The sequence below is a fragment of the Acipenser ruthenus genome, chromosome 34, assembly GCF_902713425.1.
Source record: "Acipenser ruthenus chromosome 34, fAciRut3.2 maternal haplotype, whole genome shotgun sequence".
Classification (NCBI taxonomy): domain Eukaryota; kingdom Metazoa; phylum Chordata; class Actinopteri; order Acipenseriformes; family Acipenseridae; genus Acipenser; species Acipenser ruthenus.
Window position 1 is genome coordinate 7,704,663 of NC_081222.1, and position 20,763 is coordinate 7,725,425.

General features: G+C 40.8%; 1 protein-coding gene across 1 annotated transcript in view; it reads right to left on the reverse strand.

Annotated features, from left to right (window-relative positions):
- LOC131704990 (adhesion G protein-coupled receptor E3-like) overlaps nucleotides 1-15,237 on the reverse strand; it is a 37,842-nt gene extending 22,605 nt beyond the window's left edge. The window contains exons 1-3 of the mRNA XM_059006808.1: nucleotides 14,298-15,237; nucleotides 9,738-9,866; nucleotides 2,935-2,984 (exon numbers count right to left, since the gene is read on the reverse strand). Of these exons, the coding sequence (XP_058862791.1) occupies nucleotides 2,935-2,984; nucleotides 9,738-9,866; nucleotides 14,298-15,060 (942 nt within the window). The 5' untranslated portion in view covers nucleotides 15,061-15,237. The remainder of the gene's footprint in view (nucleotides 1-2,934; nucleotides 2,985-9,737; nucleotides 9,867-14,297) is intronic.
- Between the last annotated feature and the right edge of the window lie 5,526 nt (nucleotides 15,238-20,763).

Here is a 20,763-nt window from a genome sequence, read left to right on the forward strand (position 1 = left end):
TCCCTAAGGTGGTTACAGCTTTCAACTTGAATCAATCAGTGGAACTAGAGGCTTTCCATCCCCATCTGTTTTCTTCGGTGGGGGATCGGAGACTAAACTCCCTCTGCCCGGTTCGGGCATTGAGAAGCTATGTTAACAGAATGAGAGCTCTGCTTCAGTCAGACCAGCTCTATGTCTGTTATGGTGCAAGGACCCTGGGTCAAGCCCTCTCGAAGCAGCGGCTGTCTCACTGATTGTGGACACAGTTTCGATTGCGTATACTAATGCCGGCCTACTCCCACCTGGGCAGGTGGCCACGCACTCTACCTGAGGAGTGGTTACTTCATGGGCCCTCTTTAGAGGAGCCTCATTGGCTGATATATTTACTGCAGCTAGCTGGGCTACTCCACATACTTTCACCAGATACTACCAACTTAATGTGGTAGATCCCTCTATGCCTTCATTGGGCACAAGGGTCCTTGAGGTTGCACGCTCGCACCACAAACACTAGTCCCTCGTCTGATGTCTCCGCTCATGCTCCCTCACAATGGCTTTGGTACACTTCTTCCCAAAAGTATTGGTTGGTGTTGTATTCAAATTGAAAGGGAACATTACGTTACGGATGTAACCCTGGTTCCCTGAAAGAGAATACAACCACCAACCTGCGAGGTCGCATCGGTTGCTTCGCGGGTTCGATGCAAAAGAGGAAGTGACCTCCGTGTAGTGACTATTTATTCTCTCGGGAGGCGGGACCGAGGACGTCATTTCCTGGAGGGGCCTATCGGCAGCTCTGACATAAAATGTTGCGCAAACCTGACCTGTGGCAGGCATATCCCAAAAATATTGGTTGGTTGTCTTCTCTTTCAGGGAACCAGGCTTACATCAGTAACCTAACATTTTACATCGTCTACCCAAAACATATTAGTGTTATTTCAGCACAATGATTTCTACATTTAAAATACATTGATCACTATAAATGAATGTGTGCGATTGCATTTAATAATTTTTTTAAAACCCAACACCTCCTTATGTTGGACAAGCATGTCCGGTTTAGCGAGGGGCCACTGTATGATTATGAAAAGCTTTTTGATAGAAACACATTTTTATTTTGGGGTGAAATGGTGGGGGCCCTACTATAGAATCTGTTGGGATTAAACTGCCTCTCGCAATGCTAAAGATCTCACTAAGATGATGCAACAAATATTTAAATTAGTATATTAGTATACTGTATACGAAAATGCAAATTGCAGTATGTTTGCGCTGTGACTGGTCCATCTTAGTAAAGATATCAACCAGGACATTAAAATCAAGTTTTCTTTACCAGTGATTTTGAATTTGCCATTACAAGCAGATCACTCAGACAAGGATTGGTCATGGAATTTTGTAAATAGGTTTTAACCAAACATAAAACAGATGCTCATTGCTTGCAGTTGTTACTGGAAGAGTGATGACTACTATGTAATAGCAAGTACCCTTTTAGAGTTGTACCAGCTCAAAAAAAGAATAAAAACTACTGGGTGTGCGAGTTTAGCTTTTCATTCACCTCTTTGACTGAGTAACTTCTTAATGAGTTAAAATGGCACTGGGTATTATCAGGGCCGGCACCAGGTCTTTGTGGGCCTCAGGCAATGGACCTCCAGTGGACCTTCTTTTGTTTTTACTGTAGCTTACTTAGTACACAATTACCAGAAAACAGAACACAAACTTTACAGAAATATATATTTTGGAAGATTTGACACTGTTCTTACTGCAGTTGTTTTTATTTTTTTATTTATTTTGTAGTCTTTTCCTTCCGTTTTTGACATCCAGATTTGAGTTTCTTTTTATTTGGAGGTTCCAGAGGTTCGGCAGGTTTCATTTTTGATGGTTTAAAATCGTATTATAGTAGGCGTTTAGGTGTTATGATTTCCATTACACGAGAGTAGATGTTAAAACTTCATGCTGATTTGAACTCGGCTCTCGCCAAGATAAGCACCAACTAAGACGTAGCTTTACAGTAAACTAATGTGATCCATATGCGTCTCCATCCATTTACGTTTCCTTCCATATGATGATGTAGATATCCTTCTGTCTGGTGTTAATGGCTGAAGTGTAATGCTGGCTCCAGGGATCAGCTTATTTTGCCTCCCTGGCGCATCAGCACACACAACGGCTGCGATGCTGGCTCCGGGGATCAACCAAAGTGCGGCCTCCCCAGCGCATCAGCATGACAACCGTCTGGATTGAGCTAAGTAGGGTACATCTCTGGGGTTTTCAAGTGGGCACCTTCCATCCTCTATAATAATAGACGTTATGATAGTGAGGCTCATCAAAATGCTTGTCAAATGAAAGTCTTGATTGTTGGAAAGTAAATTATAGGATGTCTTTAATTGGCACATTTGAATAATGTATGTCGAGCTCAGCCAATGGCTTTCGGCTTTACAAGAAAAGGGGGGAGATCTGAAAAGTTTCACTGCACTGCACGCATACAGTTTAGTTGAGTGAAAACAAAACGTTTCTAGTCCTAAAGGCTGCTTGAGTAGCATAGCTGGCATTTTTTATTTCTGTATGTGTGTGGGGCCCCCCTCTGGCATCGAGGCCTCTGGGCTGTTGCTATGACTTTTTTTAGGCAGAACAATTTTAAAACACAGTAGCATTGCAGCTTTTAGCAAGAAAGAAAAGATAATGTTTCATTCAACAGCGTTGCATTGTCAGGCTAGTCGCTGCGCTTTCGATGTCCCGAAGCATGAACACTTTCCTTTAAGCCTTTTAACTTTTCACTCCCCCTCCCCCTCCCCCTCCCCCTCCCCTTAAATGATGCCCCTGATGCACACATGTAGTTAAAATGTAACTAGCGTATTTTAGCTAATTAATGGTTATTGTTATTCCGCATATTTGGAACAAAACCACCTTGGCAAGTTCCAATTTTTACTCCGATGTGTAGTTTTCCTAACAGTTTTAAAGTTGGTCACTTACTGTATGCAGTAAATCTGGGCATTTCACATTGCCTAGTTGACTCAATATGTCTGAAAAGAGATGGAGATGCAGAAAGAAGGTTAGAACTTGTGGATCTTTTGGTCCATTGCAATTTAGTGTAATGGAAAGGTGAGGTGAGGTGACATACAGATGTGTTCCAAATTATTCCAAACCTTTATTTACAAAAAGGATGCTTGGTTATATAGTGAAGAGTACAAATCAGAAGAGGTTATGATGAGGTTGTACGATGCACTGGTGAGACCGCACTATAGGCCCGGTCACACAAGCAACTTTTGACGACGGTCATTCGACTGAAATTTATTGCACACCTATTGTCTTGTAAATACTGTGGTCACATGAGAGACAAGCCTGCTGTCGACAAGGTGCCAACATCCTGGCAAAAACTTAACATGTCCTCTGGCAATACTGACAAGCTTAGATAAAGAAGTTACTGACACTAGTCTAAATATAAAAGTGTCATTTCAATAAATACCCAGGTGATCAAATACGGAATTGATTTCAGTAAATACCCAGGTGATCAAATACGGAATTGATTTCAGTAAATACCCGGATGATCAAATATGGATTTGGTCTACCTATATTCAAAAGCACAAATCAATTTAAGATTTAACATACCAGAGAACAGCTCCCCCAATTCCTGGTATAACTTTTGAAGGGTGGCTTCTTTAATGTCTCTTTTGAAATAGTCCTAGTGCTTTGGATGCCATAAAAAGCATTTTTTTTGTCAAAAAAATTAAATAAATCAACAGTTAATCGTATTGCTCTTTTTTTTTTTTTTTTAAGCATGAGGCACTATTATGAAATATGATTGACTGGTAGTGAGTCCTAAACTGGGCAACACGTTGTGGGCTTGTTGCCAGCATGTTGACTGTCCTGGACACACAAGGCAGCACAGCATGCAACACCAGTCTCCCTCTTGTTGCCAGCAACAAAAGTTGCTTGTGTGAACAGACCTTTAGAATACTGTGTTCAGTTCTGGGCACAACATTAGTAAAAGAGAGAGTCCAACGCAGAGCAACCAGACTACACTGTAAACCCCAAAGTCCTTCTAAATAAATTAAATCAAGTTACATTAACTTGATTCAAATTTTATTCATAACATTTTAAGTTAATTGAACATTCAAATTTACTTTAGTTGTTCAAACGTAAATGGTTTAAGTAGAATCAGGGGACTAGATTCCCATCAGCCCTTGCAGGACTTGTACAATTTATTTTTGGAATTGTTTGTTGTTTATTGTGTTGTAGTTTTGTGTATGTGCGGTTGCACATGTGTGTTGTGTTTGCTTGTCTCTTGCGCCGCCACCTGCTCCCTTACATGTGTTCTCCTTGTGTTGTGTGTGACCTCCCTCCCTTCTCCCTCTGTCTTCATCTCTGCAACTGCCTGGTTCCAGCCCTTGTAAATGCTGCCATAAGCACATAAGCAGAAGGGCTGCACTGGCGGCTAATAAAATAGCTTGTTGATTGCACATTCTGTTGCCTCTGCTAACTTTTTATTGTCTAAATGAAATAAAAATGTTCAAACTAACTTGACTATTAAGTAAACTAACTCAAATAATATCTTTATTTTTATATAGCGCCTTTCATAGGGGACCCCCATCACAAAGCGCTTTACAGAGGTAGGCTGTGAACTGTGCATTATATGCAGAGTCACTTACAATAGGACATTGATTTAACATCTCATCCACAGGATGGAGCACAAGGAGGTGAAGTGACTTGCTCAGGGTCACACAGTGGCAGAGGTGGGATTTGAACTGGTGACCTTCTGGTTATAAGACCTGGACTTTAACCACTGGACCACACTGCTTCTTAGTGGATTAAGTTACATGAATATACATGTTATGAGTTTAGTCAGCCCCAGCGAAAGTTGTCGTAACAAAAAATTAATTGTATTAAGGCAATGAGTTTACTCAATTTTTTTTTGTAAACTTGACTTACAGTGTTTACAGGGTTTACAGTGTAATCCCAGGGGTTAATAAGCAGGAACTGAATTTATATACCCTAGAACAAAGAATCAGTGGGGTCCTTAAGACCTGGATGCAAAGTGCAGTACAGGCATTTGTCAGTATTCAGTGCTGCAGTTAATCATGTTTGTTAAATGTGCATTTAGCTTGTTTAGGAGTTTTAGCAAATGGGTATATAAGCCCTATTAACTTATTTATGTTTCTGTTTTTATTGAAGAGTGTTTAGAAACACTGTTAGGTTAAACTAACAAACCCTCTCAAGGTTTTGTGAACCGCAAACTATTTAATTAATCATGGTGTTTAAGATAGCTCTTAAAATACAGTTTTTAAAGTTTTGTGATTTAGGACGACATGTTGAGTATTTTCAAAATCACCCTTATCACACACTGCACTGATACAAAGCCAAAAAGTTGCAATACTAATATTTAATTAGCAATTCCTTTTTCACGTAAAATAGAAACAAATGTAGCCACACAATGCATGAACTTTGTGGAATATTGTATGTGGTTATGCATAGGTGCCTAACCCATGGGGCAGAAGGGGCACGTGCCCACCCCCTTTAAATATGGGGGGAGGGCAATCTATACAGACGTGCTCAAATTTGTTGGTACCCCTCCACAAAAAACGAAGAATGCACAATTTTCTCTGAAATAACTTGAAACTGACAAAAGTAATTGGCATCCACCATTGTTTATTCCATATTTAACAGAAATCAGACTTTGCTTTTGATTTTTTATTCAACATAATATTGTAAATAATAAAACAAATGAAAATGGCATGGACAAAAATGATGGGACCGCTAACCTAATATTTTGTTGCACAACCTTTAGAGGCAATCACTGCAATCAAATGTTTTCTGTAGCTCTCAATGAGACTTCTGCACCTGTTAACAGGTAGTTTGGCCCACTCTTCCTGAGCAAACTGCTCCAGCTGTCTCAGGTTTGATGGGTGCCTTCTCCAGACTGCAAGTTTCAGCTCTTTCCATAGATGTTTGATAGGATTCAGATCAGGACTCATAGAAGGCCACTTCAGAATAGTCCAATGTTTTGTTCTTATCCATTCTTGGGTGCTTTTAGCTGTGTGTTTTGGGTCATTATCCTGTTGGAGGAGCCATGACCTGCGACTGAGACAGAGCTTTCTGACACTGGGCAGTACGTTTCGCTCCAGAATGCCGTGATAGTCTTGAGATTTCATTGTGCCCTGCACAGATTCAAGGCACCCTGTGCCAGGCGCAGCAAAGCAGCCGCAAAACATAACCGAGCCTCCTCCATGTTTCACTGTAGGTATGGTGTTCTTTTCTTTGAAAGCTTCATTTTTTCGTCTGTGAACATAGAGCTGATGTGACTTGCCAAAAAGCTCCAGTTTTGACTCATCCGTCCAAAGGACATTCTCCCAGAAGGATTGTGGCTTGTCAATATGCATTTTAGCAAATTCCAGTCTGGCTTTTTTATGTTTTTCTTTCAAAAGTGGAGTCCTCCTGGGTCTTCTTCCATGGAGCCTACTTTCTCTCAAAAAGCGAGGGATGGTGCGATCAGAAACTGACGTACCTTCACCTTGGAGTTCAGCTTGTATCTCTTTGGCAGTTATCCTTGGTTCTTTTTCTACCATTCGCACTATCCTTCTGTTCAATCTGGGGTCGATTTTCCTCTTGCGGCCGCGCCCAGGGAGGTTGGCTACAGTTCCATGGACCTTAAACTTCTTAATAATATTTGCAACTGTTGTCACAGGAACATCAAGCTGCTTGGAGATGGTCTTGTAGCCTTTACCTTTACCATGCTTGTCTATTATTTTCTTTCTGATCTCCTCAGACAACTCTCTCCTTTGCTTTCTCTGGTCCATGTTCAGTGTGGTGCACACAATGATACCAAACAGCACAGTGACTACTTTTCTCCATTTAAATAGGCTGAATGACTGATTACAAGATTGGAGACATGTGTGATACTAATTAAAGAAACGAATTAGTTTGAAATATCACTATAATCCAATTATTTATTATCTTTTCTAAGGGGTACCAACAAATGTGTCCAGGCCATTTTAGAATATCTTTGTAGAATAAGCAATAATTCATCTCTTTTCACAGCTTCTTTGCTTTATTCTATGACATACCAAAGGCATGCAAGTATACATGATCAAATAGCTTTTAATTTCATCACTTTTCAGGAGGAATGAAGCATTATTTCAATGAGCTGTAAGGGTACCAACAAATTTGAGCACGTCTGTATATTTTGCCCCTCCACTTTTTTTGTTCATTATATACACATTATACTATGTTTAACACTGTTTTTGTTTTAAAAAAAGGTTTAAAATAAAATCTAAAAATTGAAAGGTGTTTAGACAATGGACCAAATTTATAAACACTGACAATCAATTCCCCCACAGCTAACAATTACAAAAAAACAAACAAACAAACAAAAAAAACGTTATTTATTAAGGTAATGGCGGGAACGGTGGTCAAGAGAGATGTTTTTTATTTATTACTACCAAAAACTCTGAAAAAAGGAAGAGAGAGTATCAGACCGTTATTAAAAATGAAATCAGAAGTTAGCAGGTTTATGTTGCCGCAGGGCCATGAAAGAGTTCAAGTTCAATTCCCACTAAAATCTTTTTTTTATTTTTATTTATTTATTTATTTATTTATTTATTTATTTATTTAACTTAGATTAAGTAGTAGTAAATATAGCAAGTGGCATTTAAAAATCATATAAGCCTAATTTTACTTTAGTGAAAAAGTTCAGCCTTTATATCGAAACTTGTGTACTTGCTAATAATTTAAACTCCCATTCATTTAATAATAAACATTTACGGTACATTATGTCCATAAATTATTACAAAAATGTTGAAATAAAAAAAGTAACTGATTGTTTACAATTATTTGGTTGTCCATTTTCATATCATAAACAAGTTATTATGCATTGTGCAAAAGACTGAATGAATATTGTTTGCATGTCTCTAATCTGTTGTTGAAATTGATTTTTTCTGATTTATTTAGCCTCGTTTAAAACACTGCTCGGCGTTTGTACAATACACGCAACTGTCAGCCTTCTGAATTGTTATGTCATTATCTTTTCATTGGGGAAAACACTTGTTTATGTTTGTTAATATTAATCACGTACTTAAAGTTTGCAAAAATGCACAGAATTGCTTCATAAATATATAACATGTATATTTTTGTTCAGGTGTATCTGTTGTTGACAGTCGCTGTTATGAAAGTACTGTAGTGCTATGGAGCTGTCGTGAATCATGCTACTTTCACCTTGTGTACTGTATATATTTAAGCTATTTCAGTTTGTTGCTATTTACATAGGTTGAAAAACAAAAGGTTTAGCATCACTGGAGGTCTGCCGCTTAATAACATAACAATAACAAATTTCAGATAGTTATAATGCTTGCAGACCAGCATAGTAGGTAGTCCAATGCTATTAATTTCTGTCTAAATGAGTCTGCTGAAATACTTTGCAGCCCAAGTCAGTAGCAGTGGAGAAGAGCAGGTGCCTCAACATGAGGCAGAAGAATCTCAGGTAGGGATGGGGATTTAGGTAGTTAAGTAAAAGTAGGTATTGTCAAATGGTTTTGGACACAAAGTGACCAGATCTTACAATCTCTTCTTTTAAATCAGAACAGGGATTCAGTTAACCCAAATTGGTTATATGAAAAAGGGATTAATTTTCAGATTTCATATAAAAATGTGTGTACGTACTAATAATTTAAGCTCATCTTCGTTTAATAATAAACATTTAGGTATATTATGTACCTGAACTACATTTTTTACAGTCAAAATAATGCTGATTTATAAAAAGGACGACTCAGTATTTACCAATGTAGCTCATTATGATATACTGAAATCTCTTAGGTCGGGGGCAGGTAATTTACATACTTGGCGCATCCATTTTTTTCATTCATTTATTTATTTATTTTGGTGCCTAAGGATGCGGGAAGTAGGAGAACACACAGCTGTACTCTTTCTTGTTAATGTATGAGCAGTGTATGGTTGATCTGCCCTGCCTGCAAAGTCATGAATTAGCTCTTTCAACCAATTGGCATTGCTGTGTGAAGGCTGGGATTTAGTGTTTCAACCAATTAGCACTAAGCATTGCCATGTGAGGGCGGGTTTGTATTGTTTCAACCTATCAGCACCACATTGCACTGCTATAGAGAGTGTTTACTTTCCAAAAGTCTCGTTTAAAACTTGACATACATATGCCAATATATCTATCAATAAACAAGCCATATTATAACATTTTGTACATGTTATTGTTTGTTTCGTACTTCTCTTTAATAAGCTGCATGTTGTAATTATAGGTGCCGTACAGCATTATGCAGATATGCCACTGGAGCTGGTTTTGCCGTTTTGGTGCTACTTGTGTTTGTACTTAATAAATGCTCAGTTAGTAAATAGTATATATTTTATGTTGAAACACCTGTTCAATTTTGTGGGTTTTAAACAAAGTTAGGCGCCCCTGTGGTTATGCCATATTATGCCATAAGGAGTCTGTGTGGTCCAGTGGTTAAAGAAAAGGGCTTGTAACCAGAAGGTCCCCGGTTCAAATCCCACCTCAGCCACTGACTCATTGTGTGACCCTGAGCAAGTCACTTAACCTCCTTGTGCTCCGTCTTTTGGGCGAGACGTAATTGTAAGTGACTCTGCAGCTGATGCATAGTTCACACACCCTAGTCTCTGTAAGTCGCCTTGGATAAAGGCGTCTGCTAAATAAACAAATAATAATAATAATATTTCTTTGCAGTAACTATACTGTCTGTCTCTGGGTTTTGAAAGGGTTGGTTGGTTTAGACGTCTGTGAAACGCCTGTTGACATACTGTACCTGTGCACTGCGTCTGGCCTTCAATCCATGCAAGTGTGGTGGGCTGGAAGCCAGGTCTGCAGGAGCAGCCACATCTTCCATTCGTTTTGGTCCATGTTGTATCGGTACCGCAGCTTGGGCACTCAATGTCTATTTAAAAAATACAAATACAAAATGTTCAAACTAATTGTGATAATGAATAGCAGGCAACGCTTTCAGTGGCCAAGTAAAACCATCATCCCCTGGCAGTGTTAGGTAATCTTAATCCTGTACTGCCCTTTGCTTGTAGCACATATAATATGCTTCAGAGGGTGGCAAAGTATAGCACTGTGCTGACTGTGCAGCCTCAATAGCCTATATTCAATAGCCTACATTTTCAAATGCAATCCATTGTGTTGCTAGTCACATCTCAATCAGGCAATCAATCAGTCAAATCCTTTATTTATCCAGATGAGTCAATTGAGAACAAATTCTCATTTACAATGACGACCTGGCACTAAGTCACAACACCACAGCAAACAACATATACCACAATAAATAAGGAATAAAAAACACAAATCAATCAGAAAACATAAAACTCACCAGCAGCTTGGCAGGTGCAGGTTAGTCAGTAATGAGTCGACTCTATGGCAAAAGCCACCTCAGATAACTTGTACAACGAAGAAGAGAGCTCCAGTAAATTACGCAAGTAACCAGGTGTCTCCCCAATTAAGGTTAGGTAGCTTAACATATACAGTACCAGTGTTTCAGTCGTTTTGTATGTATTATTATTATTTGTTTGTTTAGCAGATGCCTTTATCCAAGGCGACTTACAGAGACTAGGGTGTGTGAACTATGCATCAGCTGCACAGTAACTTACAACTACTCTCACACGAAAGACGGAGCACAAGGAGGTTAAGTGACTTGCTCAGGGTCACACAATGAGTCAGTGGCTGAGGTGGGATTGTGACAGGGTAGCATCACAGCCCAAGCTGTTACCGGCATGAGAGACTCAGAGACAGAAAGCTGCAGTTTAAGCACTGGTGTGCACGTTTATAACCAAAACAAACACAAAAACAGAAATAAATTAAACACAGCACGAGGGCCAAAATAAAAGGTTTAAATAAAAGAATAACTACATGTAGGCTGGGCATTAGCCTTCACTACCACATTTCAAACCAGTACAAAAATCACAGCATAAACACTCACCCCCCCACCCCTCCCCCCATCCCCCCATCCCCCCATCCCCCACCCCCCACCCCCTCCCAAGAAATGTGGAGGAGGAAACAGGCTACTTGTGCAATTTTCTGCTCAGCATATTACTTGGCTCAAAACGACTGACCTTTTTCAGATCACTTTGGTTTGCTGGAGCTAGAAAACGAAAAATTGGGTTGATATAGGATTTGGGCTGCATTCCAGATGAGGAGGAAAATTTGTAAACACATCCAAGCTTTCAATACTTATAGATGAGTGTTACCAGAAATACAATGATTCTTGGATGTAAATCTCCCTCCCGACCTGTGAGGACGCTAAGCAGCGAGAACAGAGTTCTCCGGACGGGCTGGTCTACAGTTCTTTCCCAGGGTTTCAGGGAAGTTGGCCAGCCTGGAAGGGGGCGAGACTCTGTTGCAATAACGCATTAACCCGGAAGGGAAATGATTGGAGAGGCATTTGCACTCGTTTACCAAGGTGTCATGTGTGACGGCATACAAGGGGTCGGAGAATCGCAATCTGTTCCTTCATTTTGGTTTGAGCTTTAACCCTTTGCGGTCCATTTATTCAGCGCGTCTCAGGCGTGTCAGGTCCAATTTTTTTTCACAGTAAAACAGGTTTAAAAGGCACTGCATATCAACAGGACACTCAGTACTGCATGTCCAGCCCCGCCCCACCCCTTGTTTGCTGTATTTTTCACATACCTCTTCATAGTCGTGCATACCGATAAATCATCTCCTGATCACTCGTTTTATCACCAAACTCCTCAATAATGCGATCCAAGTCATTATTTTATTATTATAACATCTAAAAAAAACTCTGCAAATGTCTGATATTCTTTGAGTGCTGGATGCAGAAGCAGCTATCTTGTTTGTTTATGTCCGTGTTATCTCTGTGGTGCCGGGGCTATCTGTATTGGTGAGATACGCCCCCTTTTTTTTCAGCTCCTATCGGTCTCACTCGGCCATTGAATGGTTTTCTCGGCTTTTTCCGGAGAAAAAAACGACTAGAGATCTGTTTTTTACGTCTTTTTGATGATGTCGGACAGGGTCCGACATTGGACCGGAAAGGGAAAATTGCGATGTCGGACCAGGTCCGACATAGGACTGCAAAGAGTTAAACCTGTAAAGGACTGTGAGAGACCCCGTGAGAAATAACGTTTCGTGAGTGTTTTGTTTGTTTGTCTGTAATTGCCTTGTTTTGTAAATTACTAGACGGCTGACACGATTCTGGAGCTGTCGCCAAGGGCCAGCACGAAGCCGGAACAGCACTGCACGATTGTCACTAATAAACTGTATCACCCACCACGAGCACTGCTGCACGCACCCAGGACTGGTGACCGTATTATTGTGGAGCGGATATCTGTTTTTATTGTTTGGGACTGCAACCCATTGTTATTTATGCTGTGCAATACACATTGTTGTGTATTGTCGGGGTCTTATTATTTGGTCACTAGACCTGGATACAATAAAATTCCTTTCCAACTGGATTATAACTCTCTTTGTCTGGTTTTATCATGCCCTGCATTACTCCTGCACCACCCACTTAACCACAATGAGTCAACCAGCCTTAGTAGCAAAACAGCACAACTGTGTACCTTAAATGTGAAAGTGATAAAAAAAAGACTTGAACCACATTTCATGTTTTTAGATCTCATTGAACTTCCAGATCAAAAAGCTGACACAATTGTTAAACATCTACTTGAATATCTAGCTAAACACGGTTTTGACGACTCGTATCTGAAACACCTTGTGGCCTTCACTAGCGATGGTGCCAGTGTTATGCTTGGTGACAAATCAGGCGTTGCTCTCAGACTTTTGGAGCAGTACCCAAATATTATTGTTTGGCACTGTTTAAACCATAGGTTAGACCTGGCGGTGGGTGACTCGGTCTCAGAAGTTGGTGGAGTGAACCATTTTTATTCATTTATGGACAAACTTTATTCATTTTATAGTAGATCTCCTCAAAATCAATGGCAACTTGCAGAGTGCACTTCCGAACTAGAACTGCAAATTTCAAAGATTGGTCGTGTTTTAAGCACAAGATGGGTAGCAAGTTCATTTCGAACTGTGTCAGCGGTGTGGCGTAACTAGGAAGCATTGTGTGCTCACTTTAATTTTGCTATGAAAAGATGGAACAAGGTCAGTGTCAGACAGAAAAACCTAACAAGGTCTGTCTTCAAAGCAGATCCTTCTGGATTTTTATCTCATGTGCGACACACTGAATGAACTTGCCTTGCTCTCAGAATGTTTACAGAAACGTACCACAACAATTGTTTACGCAGACAAACTGATCCATCGCAGCATATGCTTTTTGGATGGACTGAAATTGCAATTGCAGAAGGAAAATTTGGAACTGTTTTGCTAACTAGTAACAACAAGATTATCAACATTAAATCGTCAGCAATTTCTTACAAGGCTCATTAATAATCTGAAACAACGGATGTTCACGGCATCTCAGGCTCAATCCAGCTATGCTTCTCTAATCGAACAGATGTGAGTTCTTAACTCTGAATACTGGCCAGCTCATATGCCTCCAGGGTATGGAGAATTAGAAGTAACTTCTCTCTGCAAGTGGTTTAAATTGCCATCTACTACTGTGATAAACGCATACAGAGATTATGTCGACGAAGTTGGGCAATAAGTTCCACAAGAATTGCAACCTTTGCTGAATCAAAACTAATTCCATGCAGCTCTGCAGAACGTGAGCGCGGATTTAGCCACATGAACCTAATAATATCTCCAACACGCTCAAGAATCCTAACCAATCGGGTATCTGCACTTATGTTTTTAAGACTGCCTTGACTCCCACTTACAGAATGGGATCCCACAAGTTACGTGCTACTTGGTTGCAAAGTCACCGCTCAGCTGAAGAGTGGCTACACCTACTGTGAATGACGTACTGGACCCACTGTGGAAAATGTTGTGATGCTTCGTTTTCGGGGAGTAGCCTATCGTTTCAGTGCTTACTTTTAAAATATTATTACATTTTTTTTTTATAATGTTATGCAGTGAATTTAATAAGCGGTTGTAAAATCTGAACTTCTGAATCTGAATATTCTCTTCCAGCATCTTAAGTAATTTATTTGAAGTTTGCAGACTATTGTTGCTAACACCAAAGTTGAAGGAGACTCAAACTATTGTATATATCTAGTACCCTGTTGGACTTTTTTTGTTTTTTGGATATTCCTTGCTGCTTAATTGTGTTGTGTATTTTCTGTTGGTAAAATGTGAGCAGTCAATTTATTACTAATGTAAGTAGTTTCAAATAATTAGTGCTGCATATATTTTCTTTATTTAAAATAGACTCGCAGAAATGGAAATTAGGTTTTGAATATGAGATTTTTATTCCGATGGTGACATCACATCTGACAAGTTTTGAAGCACTTACCTTGAGTAGTAGCATTAGCTTTAATGTGAATTGCAGTTGTAGATGTGGTAGCTGGAGTTGTGGTTGGAGGAGTCGTCAGGGGCCCTGCTGCAGTTGTAGATGTGGGAGCTGGAGTTGTGGTTGGAGGAGTCGTCAGGGGCCCTGCTGCAGTTGTAGATGTGGGAGCTGGAGTTGTGGTTGGAGGAGTCGTCAGGGGCCCTGCTGCAGTTGTAGATGTGGGAGCTGGAGTTGTGGTTGGAGGAGTCGTCAGGGGCCCTGCTGCAGTTGTAGATGTGGGAGCTGGAGTTGTGGTTGGAGGAGTCGTCAGGGGCCCTGCTGCAGTTGTAGATGTGGGAGCTGGAGTTGTGGTTGGAGGAGTCGTCAGGGGCCCTGCTGCAGTTGTAGATGTGGGAGCTGGAGTTGTGGTTGGAGGAGTCGTCAGGGGCCCTGCTGCAGTTGTAGATGTGGGAGCTGGAGTTGTGGTTGGAGGAGTCGTCAGGGGCCCTGCTGCAGTTGTAGATGTGGGAGCTGGAGTTGTCGCCGCTGTCTCAGTGGTAGCTATTGGCGCTCCTTCTCCAGAAGTTGCCATAGTGGGAACGAGAGTTGCATTAGTGGAAAGTGGAAGGGTAGCAGTGGGAGCTGGAGTTGTCACCGCTGTCTCAGTGGGAGCCATTGTTAATCCTTCCCCAGAAGTTGCATTAGTGGGAACGGGAGTTGCATTAGTGGAAAGTGGAAGGGTAGCAGTGGGAGCTGGAGTTGTCACCGCTTTCTCAGTGGGAGCCATTGGCGCTCCTTCTCCAGAAGTTGCATTAGTGGGAACGAGAGTTGCATTAGTGGAAAGTGGAAGGGTAGCAGTGGGAGCCAGAGTTGTGGTAGCTGGACCAATGGGAGTGGTAGGAAGAGTAGTGGTAACTGCTGGAGTAGTGAAATTTGTAGATGCAGTTAAATCATTGGTAGATGATGTTGCTGTAGAGAGAGAGGAGAGAGAAATTAGTACTAATGACAGCTATGTAGTGCCTTTGTCAGACACAAATTTTGTAGGCATATCCCCATAGCTCACCCTAACAATTTAGAGTAGAACAGGCATTGTAATACATTCTACTATATGTCCTACTGTATTTAAAGTACTGTGGAACTGAAACAAAATGGTTTTGCAACTCATAAATGACTTTTAAGAATGCTGGGTGCCTTTCAATCTGTTTTAGATTTGCTTTGCCTTTCCTGTTTCCTGTACAGTGTAAGTTATTGTTAAGCTACATGCTTTCTTTTTTACACACTGATTTAGGTCTTGAAATGACACTCGACTGACGGCTGATGAGAGGTTAAGCCTTTGAGCTTATTGAAGCATGACGGCAAAAGCCGATATTATTTGTTATTGTTTTATCTTTTTAAAACCTCGAGAGGATGCGTGACTGATCAGCTACTGATTATTTAACTAGCTGACAGTCACGCATCCTTATTAAACTCGTGCAGACGGTGACCATCGCCCGAGTTAATTCATTGATTAATTGTTGCTAAATTGGGAGATGGTCACCTGTATATAAACCTGCAGCTCTCTACCCTCGGGAGGAGTGTACAGAGGAGTGTACGGGAGAGCGAGCAAGGAGAGAGATTAAAACATAAACAACAACTAAGCGTGCTGGTTTTTACACCAGCACAATACTTATTTGTTTATTTCTGTTTGTTTGGCCAAAGCACCTTTTTGTTTAGTGTGTTTGTGTTTGTTTAAATCTTTTGTTGTGTTATTATTTAATAAAACGCTGAGCGCCGTTGTGCTTCAGCTTTGCCCCGCTACTTCCTGAGTCTGTGTTTCTGGTCTGACGTCACCACTGCAAGCCACCTGATCACAGTTCCCTATATACACCAGCAGCTATGTGAGAATACAAGAGACAAAATGGTAGGAACAGCTGCCTCAGGAGGAAAAAATCTGTTGCAACATGTTAAACATAGTTAATATTACAGTATGAAGAGTAACTATCCAGACAATACTGTTTTATTTTGCATGGAAGAAATCAACATTGTAACCATCAGGCGCAAACATATCTATTAATTTATTTGATCTATTTAAACCCAGGTCAGGTCCTTATTCTCTGTCCTGCTTTTTAGTTTTGTCTTGGCTTTTCGTTATGCTCCATGAACAGACCCTAGCTTCAACTTTAATACAATTTAGACAATAAATTGAACAAATCCAAAATCGCTATCATAAACCGTATTATTTAATTTACCATACTAAAACTCTAGACAAATATATGAATCAATTGATACCTGCATCACCCTCTGACATGAATTTGAAATTTCTGATGCCGGTATCATCCCTCCAGCAAAGTAGCCCAGGAAAAAGCTGTGGAATAATCCACTCCTCGTAACTTTTTAAAAAACCACTCGGTTCTGGATCCACGACTTTCATTCACAGCCCCTTCACTTCAATTGGCAGCATCATCTCAGCTGTCCAGGGTATTGAATCTTCCAGGAGCGGCCTTTATCTAAACCAGCCTCTAGAGGGTTTCCTCTCTGAGCTGCTTCCCTCTACAATACGGACTGACTTTCTGTCAAAGACTGGCCCACCAACAATCCCTGCTAAGCATTTTAAATATGGCCTTGAAATCCCAACGGGAAGCCATCGGAATTCTCTGTTTCTTCTCTGCCACTCCATCATCACCGTTGTCTTCCCCCTCCTCCTCCAGCACAACATGGAAACCAGCCACCGGAAGTCCAGCCCAAGGAACACAAACACGCTCCATCCGGCATTCCTCCACGCTCCGTCCCCTACAGGACCTGGTCTGTTTCTGCTCCTACTCCCTGTGACTCCATTGCAGCTGCCCAGGGTATGAATCTACAAAATCTGTGTATTTTCTAACTGCGCCTTCATATTATTATTAGCTAAATAAATCAATTCATCTCCTCTTTGCCATGGGGGTAGAAAGAAATGAAAAAGGTTGAAAAAAAAAAATCACAGCAGATATTTAGCCTCCTCCACCATGAATGACTCCTTGGAATCTGATGCACATTTATTAGAACCTGCTTCTCTTCCCCCACCCCCACGCTCCTACAGAACAGTCTCATACATTCTTGCTACAGCTTGAAGAACTGGTCCTTTCTCCACGGCCTACCTCCGCAACACAACATAATTGGAGCCTCAGGATCCATGTCTATTAATTCTATCAACCTCGACGATTCTTCACAGTCTCTTCTGTTACCCAGGATCTGCTTTGAGAAGACATATGTTTATTTTTCATTGTTGGGATTGTCTTTAGGTAAGGCGGATGTCGCTTCCTCCTATTCCCAGTCATTGAGCTCCATTATCCAGTCTTTCCAGATCTGCGGCACAGCGTGCTATACCTTCCATACAAGCTTGCTCCTAATAGACACCTCCTCAATAGGCATCTCCGGCTAACTCGGCAGGGGACTCCTCCAGCAGTGCTTCTACTCCCTCATCTGCAAGGACCAGGCCTCTTCTCACTTCCCTTTCAGCAATGCAGCCGGCAGAGGTTCCGAGCTGAACAAAGCAAGTTCTCCAATCAATTCAAGGTATACCAATCCACTGTTCACTCTGCCTCTCTTCGCTGTCTCCTGGAGGGACCAATATCTCTTTGCCACCCAGGGGTCAATTCTTTTCGCTAACCAGCTTGCTTTTGGCTGTCACAGCAGCCTAAGATTTTGACTCCCTCGAAGCCCTCTGCTGGATCCTGCTCATCCATCATCACATCCCCTTCATCCTACTTTTGTTGAACGACCTACTCCCCACCCCCACCCAATGCATTGGCCTCTTCACCTTTAGTGGAGGAGCCACAAGCAGGGTCGATGAGGTCAGGATAATGCGTAAAAATAAATTCCATATTTTCAGTTGGACCATAGCATATTAGACTTATACAACACTTCTACTGAATTGCTTTTATGTATTTTTTCATTTCTTTTTTTCAGTTTAAATCAGGGCTATGTCGTGTCCTTCCGCAGTCTGCAGTGATCTGTTGGTACGTCAGTGTCTTGCTTCGAACAGAATACAGTATGTATAAAAAGACATGCATTTGTTAGTCTAGTGTGCTGTCTGCTTTCAGAGCTGTACGATTTGCGGTTCCAGTGCCTTGTTCACGGGTTTGATATCATTCTCAGTTTTTTGTTTTGATGGTTTCTGTATCACTTCAAATGTTTGCAGTTAGTTAATGTTAAGTCTTTGTAAATGTTTCACTTTTTGCAAAAATAAAAATAAAAATAAACACAGTAAAACTAGGCTATAAATATATTTAATTAAAGTAATTATTTTCAAAATCTTTTTGTTATTGCAGGAATGACATAAATACCACTATGTTGCAGAAATCAGTAATTTCCTCTTTGAATCTCCATACTGTACACCCACAGATACTCCAGATTTTTGAATATAGACAACTCCCTATAGCTCTGTGTGACAGGCTAGCTCTAGGGGTGACGCCAGGCCAGAAAGGAACACACAGACAGGCAGTACTAATGAGTGAAACTGAGACGCAATGACTGCGCTCAGTACGTTTATTAAACAAACAAAAATAAAAGGTTGAACAAAACAGAACACGGCACTTTGGGCCAAAATAAATAGACGAACAAAATGACAAAACAGTAAACAGACAACAGACACGGTGAGCCTAAGCAGCTTATATTTACTTTACTTTTTATTTTCTCCTTCTCCACACCTGTTCTCCACTCACCGAACACACAACTCGAGTGAATGAAACGTGCATCTGTATATACAATTGTGCTGGGATTCAATTACCAATTAATTATTCACTTGAATCCCAGCACGTGAACTAAATCTGTGCAACCCCGTGCTTATATATTATTAAATACTTTAAATGCTTCGAACAGAATACAGTATGTATAAAAAGACATGCATTTGTTAGTCTAGTGTGCTGTCTGCTTTCAGGGCAGGGCAGCAGTGTGGAGTAGTGGTTAGTACTCTGGACTCTTGACCGGAGGGTTGTGGGTTCAATCCCCAGTGGGGGACACTGCTGTTGTACCCTTGAGCAAGGTACTTTACCTAGATTGCTCCAGTAAAAACCCAACTGTATAAATGGGGAATTGTATGTAAAAATAATGTGATATCTGTATAATGTGAAATAATGTATAATATGATATCTTGTAACAATTGTAAGTCGCCCTGGATAAGGGCGTCTGCTAAGAAATAAATAATAATAATAATAATAATAATAAATGCACGTGAAGTGAAGTGCAATCCCCGTGCCTAAATACAATTATACATTTTAAATAACTTGTGCTACACACACCCATTGCAGCAACTACAATACACCAACATTAACACACCACACGCAACATATAACACAGAAATGCACACAGGGGCAGGGCACATTGCCACACTCTGTTAATGGGGATGTGAATCCCCCACAGGGAATCAACTATGTTTCTGGTCCACTGCACGCAATGCAGACAAGACAGGGGTATAAATATTTTTTTTTAAACGAACTACACAACGATAGACAATCACTTCCACCTATAAAATATGTTAAAGGAAAAGTGTATTTTTTTAATGGAATTTCTTTTAAGCAATTTATCTGGACTCGAGCACCTCTTATTTGAATCCTTGCAAGATTTGTTTTGTTAGCTTGATGCACTTTACAGAACTCCCCTAAATCAAGGAGAGCTTTAAGGGACATTTGTACTTGCCAAGGATAAGGCCAATCCATAGAGATCTTCCATGGTATCCATGGGCCAAGGGAAACACCAGCCCTGAAGAGAAAACAGTGAAATTAGAGGAAACCAGTATGACTATTTCAACTAGAAAACACTTCAGACAGAAACCAGATTTGTGTCTTCTTAAGAGTAGGATTTTAGGTCCCCGAGTGGCCCACCTGGTAAAAGCACTGCCATGTGGTGTGCTGGGTCAGTCATACAGTCAGGTGAGCACAGCTTCACATGCTGACTGTGCGAAGACACCGGTCTTCTGTGGGGATGTCAGAGGGAGCGTTGCATTGGCTCTAGCACTCCTGCGGGTTAGGGAGGTAAAACCGGAAGGGAGTTTCTATTCACACTCTACAGCAGACCCTACTCGCCAGGCGCCTAGTTAGCTCAGTAGGACACCTGCAGGGCTGGTTTTTGTCCTGCAGAGGCAAGTAGCTTGCAGACAACCACTCTCATTCCTGGGTGTCAAAGAGGAAGCTGGTTTGGTCGTGGGATCGGAGGACGGCCACTCAACCTTTAGTTCTCCTGAGCTGCTGTGGGGTATTGCTGCTGTGAGGAAACATAACTGGGCATTGTAAATTGGTGAGAATGTAACTCCATATATTAACATGTGTTTAAGTTGTTTTCCTGATCCTCCAGAAATGGCCATTCAGTTTCCTCTGTTTGTTTAAGAGCTTCATAAAAGCTAAAGTGCATTAAAATATAGTAGTTATGTTTGATGCCTTTAGGAATATGTAAATCTTTGTAATTAAAACAATTGCAGGTTTTTTTGCTTTTACTGACCCTGCAATAACATCCTTTTATAGTACCACACAGGCTTACA